This window comes from Ricinus communis, chromosome 7, assembly GCF_019578655.1.
Source record: "Ricinus communis isolate WT05 ecotype wild-type chromosome 7, ASM1957865v1, whole genome shotgun sequence".
Lineage (NCBI taxonomy): Eukaryota > Viridiplantae > Streptophyta > Magnoliopsida > Malpighiales > Euphorbiaceae > Ricinus > Ricinus communis.
Genome location: NC_063262.1, coordinates 7,392,882 through 7,399,212, shown reverse-complemented (window position 1 = coordinate 7,399,212; position 6,331 = coordinate 7,392,882). Strand labels below are relative to the sequence as shown.

Below are 6,331 nucleotides of genomic sequence, written 5' to 3'. Positions count from 1 at the left end.
ATCTGTTAGAAAACGTATGCAATATTGCTTTCCATAATATAATCTAAGTGCCAATCTGGTCGTTTTGTCAACTGACCTAATCGACGAATCTCTAATACTTGTGACTCAACTGGTTCCTGTACTCGTGCACTAGTTCAGCTTCAGAAGAATCCTCCTTTTCAGATTCTTTTTCTCTTACATTGAAGTAAACACAAGCATAAAAATAATAACAATTAGCTGTGATTTCACAATCTCTTTTAAATATTGATGCACACCTCCATCATCAAGGTCCTCAATGCCAGCTTAATCTGTTGCAAGAAAACTCTAACCTTAATAATCATAATCTTAATATGCACCACCAACAACAACTAGAGCAATATAAGGATCCAATTAGAGCAAAATGCACAGCAAATGTGACATTGTCAACAACAGTACCAACAACAGAAAGGGGTCTGAGCACTAATTAATTATATGGACCTCCAACTATATACTAGAATGTTTGGTTGGTCTACCATCCATATATCAAATGCCCATCTTCTTCTCTATAGGATGCTTGTTAAAGGTTTAACCTATTAATTTTCATTCTTCTTGCTAAAAGATTTCTAATTTGGGATTTTTTTAGTTACAATGACAAAGAGAGGTGGATTTAGATTTCTAATTTGAAATTATTTTTATTACATATGGCATGCTCTAGTATTCTCTATACTGAAAAAATGATATGAGAGACTTTTATGGCACTGAAATAAAAAATTTCGACAATTTGATTTTATAAATTAAAGATTAATAATTTTAATAATACTAACCTGAAGTTCGAGATGGAGAAAGTAATTACCCTTTATATATCTAATAAAATCATAAAATTTAAGAAATAATAAATTAAACTCATATAATAAATTTTAGTAAATAGTATAGTTAAGATATCATATCAAATTCAATATTTTAGAATAATTTTTTTATAAAATTTTTAATATTTTAGATTTCTTTTCTTTTCTGTTAATATTATTAGCTAATATATTCATTATATTTATAAATTAATAAAAAATATGTAATTAATATTAAATTTTGGAATTAAAGTTATTTTTTAATTTAAAAAATAACTTATTAGTTAATATATTAACTAAATTTGTATAAGTTAATACTAAAAATATAGTAAAATAAAAATAACATATTATCAACGTATCTATTTATTAAAATTATTGACACGTGTCAAAAGTATTATAACTATATACAAAATTATTAATACATATTAAAAGAATTATATATATACTCGTTTATTTATTTATTGGAGACTATATATGCTAAAATTATTAACACATTGAAAAAGTATAGACACATAAGAAAACAATTTTATTTACTGTAGATTATATCTTTTATTTTAATTACTAAAAATTATAATAATAAATTTAAAATATTTAATATCAAAGGTTAAGAAAAAAAGTGAAAATATTAAAAACTATTCCGAACATGTTTTTTTTTTTTTTAAATATAATACTAATAGTATATGATGATGCTTATGTTAATATAGTTAATGTTTTCTGATTTCTATTTGGACTTCTATTATAACTATGATAACTGCATTCTTTACAGTATTCCCTTTTCAAAAATTTTGCAGCTTTATTAACTCCAAACAAAGTGTTAATTTCCAAATATTACTTTTAGAGAAAATGTAGGGAATATAAGGAAGATGAAGAAATAATAGTGCTCTATAATACAATTATTTCACTCATGTAAACAAATATGGTACAAAAGAATTATATATAAACATCCTACCAAACAAACAAAAAAGTTGTACATTTTATTTTTCCTTTTCAACTTTGATCAAAATTGGCCAAAACAATGATATAATTTCCTTAAAACTAAGGCCTAGAAGTACCTTTGCTTTCACCACAGCCCATAATGGAGGATGGCAGATTTCCAACTCTTTCAACCCCTTCCTCAAACACCACTCCCATACCCATGAAGAAATGAGACTCAATATGGCAATGAAATAACCACACTCCTGGATTATCAGCCTGAAATCTCAAAGCTGTCCAACCACAAGGATGTACTGGCACTGTATTCTTCATGATCGGATCCACCAAATTGTACTTATACGGGTCATTGTACATGTCAAATTTTCCTTCTCCGTACCCAAGAACCCAGAAATCATGCCCATGTAGATGCCATGGGTGTGTCTCACTGGTCTTGTTATTCATAGATTTCGCATTCTGCAGAATAATATCTATTGCCGTATTGAACTGAAGGCGGTAAACTCCATCACTTATGGTAGCATTCTTGTTCTCTGGAACACTATATATGTTATAAGTCTTGAAATCATAGCCTGTAGGAGGTGGGAGTTGGCTATGCACATGGGTCAAATTGTGCTTCATTGCTATAAGGTAAGGAGTGTGGGGAAGGTTAAATGAGACATTATTAATTGACCATCTAACATGATCGTCGACACTATTTTGAGTATTCAGCATTACTATTGTTCTATGTGAGATTGGAGGAGGTGTGTGGATGTAATTCTGGTGAGACTTAATGGCTAGACTTTGAGCCAACCGCGGTTTACTATCGTTCCATAGAGGGCCTGACGGCGGAGTTGTTGATGGTGATCTTCGATGATGATTTGGATAGTAATTGAGGATGGCTAGACCGTGTGGAGTTGAGGGGTCTCTGCTAACGACATCTGTAGTCATCCAGTAATTTCTTGATGGGTCTTTGTCAGTTGTTATTAAAACTGAGTATGTCTCCCCAGAGTAGATGAATAAGTTCTTTACTACAAATGGTTGAACATAGTGTCCATCTGCTTCAACAACAGTCATATTATGTCCCTGTAGATACAAAATAAGTGTGTGTGTATAAATATATATTAGCAACGAATTGAGATAACAAAGCGGAAAGTGCTTAGCCTGGCAGCAGGTGCATATAAAGTGTAAATTCTATACTGGATAGAAAGTTACCTCAATTTGGAAACTAAGGGCTGATAAGGCAGTCAAGCTAGAAACCCTGAGTCGGTATGTCTTTCCAGGAACCACTGTCATAACATAGGGAAAGCATTCAGGATTGGTAGCATTACAGAGATCAGCTTTAGTGCCTGGGGTAGAGCAGTTGAATCTTCCTTTTCCTTGTATCAGAAGTGACTGAAAAGGATTGTGTCAAGAGATCTTTAGCAAAATGCCATTAGTTGCTCGCAAGACAGCAGATTCTGTTCAATTGATATTTACCTGAGGCTCCCCAACCCAACCAAAGGGAACAGAAGCCAACCCTGTGGCTTGTTCGTAAGTATTTTTGTGATACCAGTCATTAAGGATGATACTCCGATCATAATGGTACGCAAAAGGCTCAGATTGTCCGTTGGGCAGTGATACACGGATTGATCCATATAACCCTGCTTCTCTTTGCATCCCATAGTGAGCATGGTACAAGTATGTTCCAGGCTGCAATTGAAAAGGTTTCAGCACATTAATTATCCCTTCAACATTGTTTCTTTCAGTTAATTGCCCTGGAATAAACTTACCCTGTCAACAACAAACTGATATTTGAAAGTATCTCCAGGCACAATTGGGCATTGAGTAACACCTTCTGTTCCATCAAACCAAGGAGTTCCAATCTGTAATCATTAATAAACAAAGAACACTTCTATATAAGAATGAAACTTTCTTTACTTTTGACTTGAAAATATACTTTAGTATAAAAAAGAAAAAGAAAAAGAAATACCTGTCTAATTCCATGCCAATGGATTGCAAGATTTTCAGTTAACAAATTATTCTTAACTTCGACAATAATAGTATCATTTTGCTGAGCTAAGATTGTGGGTCCTGGGCTTCCGCCGTTAATTGTTATAACCAACTTCTTACAGCAATCAGGAGACTTGTACTCATACTTCACCTCCCATTTGTAGCGACGAATTCTAGCTTCTGAAACCGGTATGCTAACACAAGAAATGAGACAGAGTAGAACCCAAAACTTTGCAGCACTTCTTATGATATTCGAAAGCTCATTCATGCTTTCAAATTTTTATTTGAAATGGTAATTAACTTGATTAATTCTTCAAAAGAGACTGTCTCGAGGGAGGGAGGTTTTGATGCTCTGCTTTATCCTCTGGTTAAAAAACCTGATGTTCTTGTCTTATATAGTGGCAGAAACTTCAGCAGTCAAACCAAAAAAAGAAAAGTCGACTCATAATCAATTCGAAGAAAGCTCCAAATGAAAGGAAATCACATAGGAAAAAGCAGAAAGGCTTAAAAGGAGACTAGTAATTTGGAATATAATCAGGGTGGCCATTAACACTGATATTAAAAGATAAAGCAAAAAACAGTGACATAGATGCATTTCATATGGCAGTTGATGAAAGCATTAGGTCAGTACCTCGGACTCACTTGGCAAAAGAAAAAAAAGTTAATAAAGGTCAATAAATACAAGAGTATTGATTGGAATATAATATCACAGTTGTTATTAAGTTATTATTGTATAGCATATTGGTAAAATGTCTTCTTCTTTAACTACTTCTCAACTTTACCATTAAATTAGTTAAATTAACTCTAGATACTAAATAAAAAATATTAATTTTATTCAGTTAAGTGTATTTAATATAAATGTTTTTAAAATTAAAAATAACAATTATTTAGTATTAAATAGAAATATCAAAATTAATTATTTTTTTTAATTTTAGCTTTGACCCTTTTAATCTAAGAGATGGAGTTAATAAAAATTTATAAAGAGGCTAAACATTAGTTAATGATTAACCATTAAGTTTCATTAATCACCAACTAAACGTAATCTCAGGAATATCAAAAATATTATTCATAGTTTAAAATAAAAACAAAAGGAAAATGAAAACTAAAACTGCTGAGTCCATATATCACAAATCTTAATTTTGTTGCAGGAATTATGCGCGTATTTGGGTAATATTGAGAGGATCCGATTGAATAGAAAGAATTAGCTGTTAACACGTCATTACTAATAAATTTGTTATAAATATGGACCCCATAATCCCTAAACTTTATTTATTTTATTTTATTTTTCTTTTTTAGAAAAATAAAAAGACCTTTACAGACAAAAAGAAAAAAGTAAAAGGATTTTGAGTTATTTTATTTTATTTTAATTATTTGCTTCTTAATTTATTTAAGGGTTTATGATTTTCTTTTTATCATTTTAAAATCCCTTAATTATCAAACTAACTAATGGAGCACTCTTAAACTATTATAAAATTTATGTTAAAAAAATTATTTTATATTATCAATAATAAAATAAAAAATAAATAAATCTTAATTTTACTTAACATAAATTCATATACTTAACTATACACTAGATTACTTAATAAATAATATTATTATTAAAAGTCCATATAATATTAAATTCATAACAACTAATATTGGGAGGTATTAAAGTGAAATAAAAATTTATACTCTAAATTAACAAGAAAAATGACATAATTTAAATTAAAAATCCGCGTAAGAAACAACTTTTTTTCGTGGGTACCTTTTCTGAATTTTTCTATGCCTTGCATGTGAAGGAAACCCCACATGCTGTAATCACGAAAAGAGAAAACATTGTAATAAAAGAAATCAAAACCGTGTTGACCTGTTCAGCTTTCTGCAATTGCAAGAAATATGTCTTCCTTAATCAAAAGATTTAACATATGTAACCCAACAAGAAAAGCAATGTTTAATAGTGAAAAAAAAATATTATTGTATGTATAAATATTTTATATTGAATTATTAATTTATGCTTGTATCGTTTAAAATTAAAAAATATATATAGACTATCTATTAATTTAGTGTATAAACAGAGACATACACTGAATTTAGATAACAATATTCTATCTATCCTCGTGTCAGTACTTATTCAATAATCAATAAAAGTTGCATTACATTTCTTTTTCTTTATTAAGATTTAATTACTTGCATAGGTTACATGCTTTTTTTAATTTGTATTAGGAATCATCTGTTATGTTGACATTTAGTGAGTGTTCACACTAAATAGATTTACATTATAGAATATTTCTCCATCCCAAAAAGATAATCTTTTTTTCCCTTTTTGGTCTGTTTGAAATTAAAGTTCACTTTTTTTCTTAATTATTAAATTAGTAAGTAAATGTCAAATATATCCATCATTAATTAATATAGATATTATCAAATGTAACTACTTTTTACATCTTATACTTTGAAATTGTAGTGTCTATAAAAATTTTAATAAATGTATTTTAGAGAAAGAGTAAGAAAAATTAATAGCATTAACTAAAAAGTCTATAGTCTTTAACCCGCTTGTAAATTGAGAGTGAACTACTTTTTTGGTCAAAGAAAAAGATTTTCCTTTTTTTACTTTTTCCTTTTCGGTCTATTCTAAATTATAGTACACTTTAAATTAT

At 29.3% G+C, this 6,331-nt stretch overlaps 1 protein-coding gene across 1 annotated transcript; it reads right to left on the bottom strand.

Annotated features, from left to right (window-relative positions):
* Window positions 1-1,664: 1,664 nt before the first annotated feature.
* Window positions 1,665-4,179, bottom strand: LOC8265605 (L-ascorbate oxidase). The gene is made up of 5 exons (XM_002528929.4): window positions 3,679-4,179; window positions 3,479-3,571; window positions 3,186-3,398; window positions 2,922-3,101; window positions 1,665-2,792 (listed from the first exon to the last, which is right to left on the bottom strand). Exons 1-5 carry the CDS (start codon window positions 3,964-3,966, stop codon window positions 1,836-1,838), a joined length of 1,731 nt encoding a protein of 576 aa, XP_002528975.2. The 5' UTR covers window positions 3,967-4,179; the 3' UTR covers window positions 1,665-1,835.
* Between the last annotated feature and the right edge of the window lie 2,152 nt (window positions 4,180-6,331).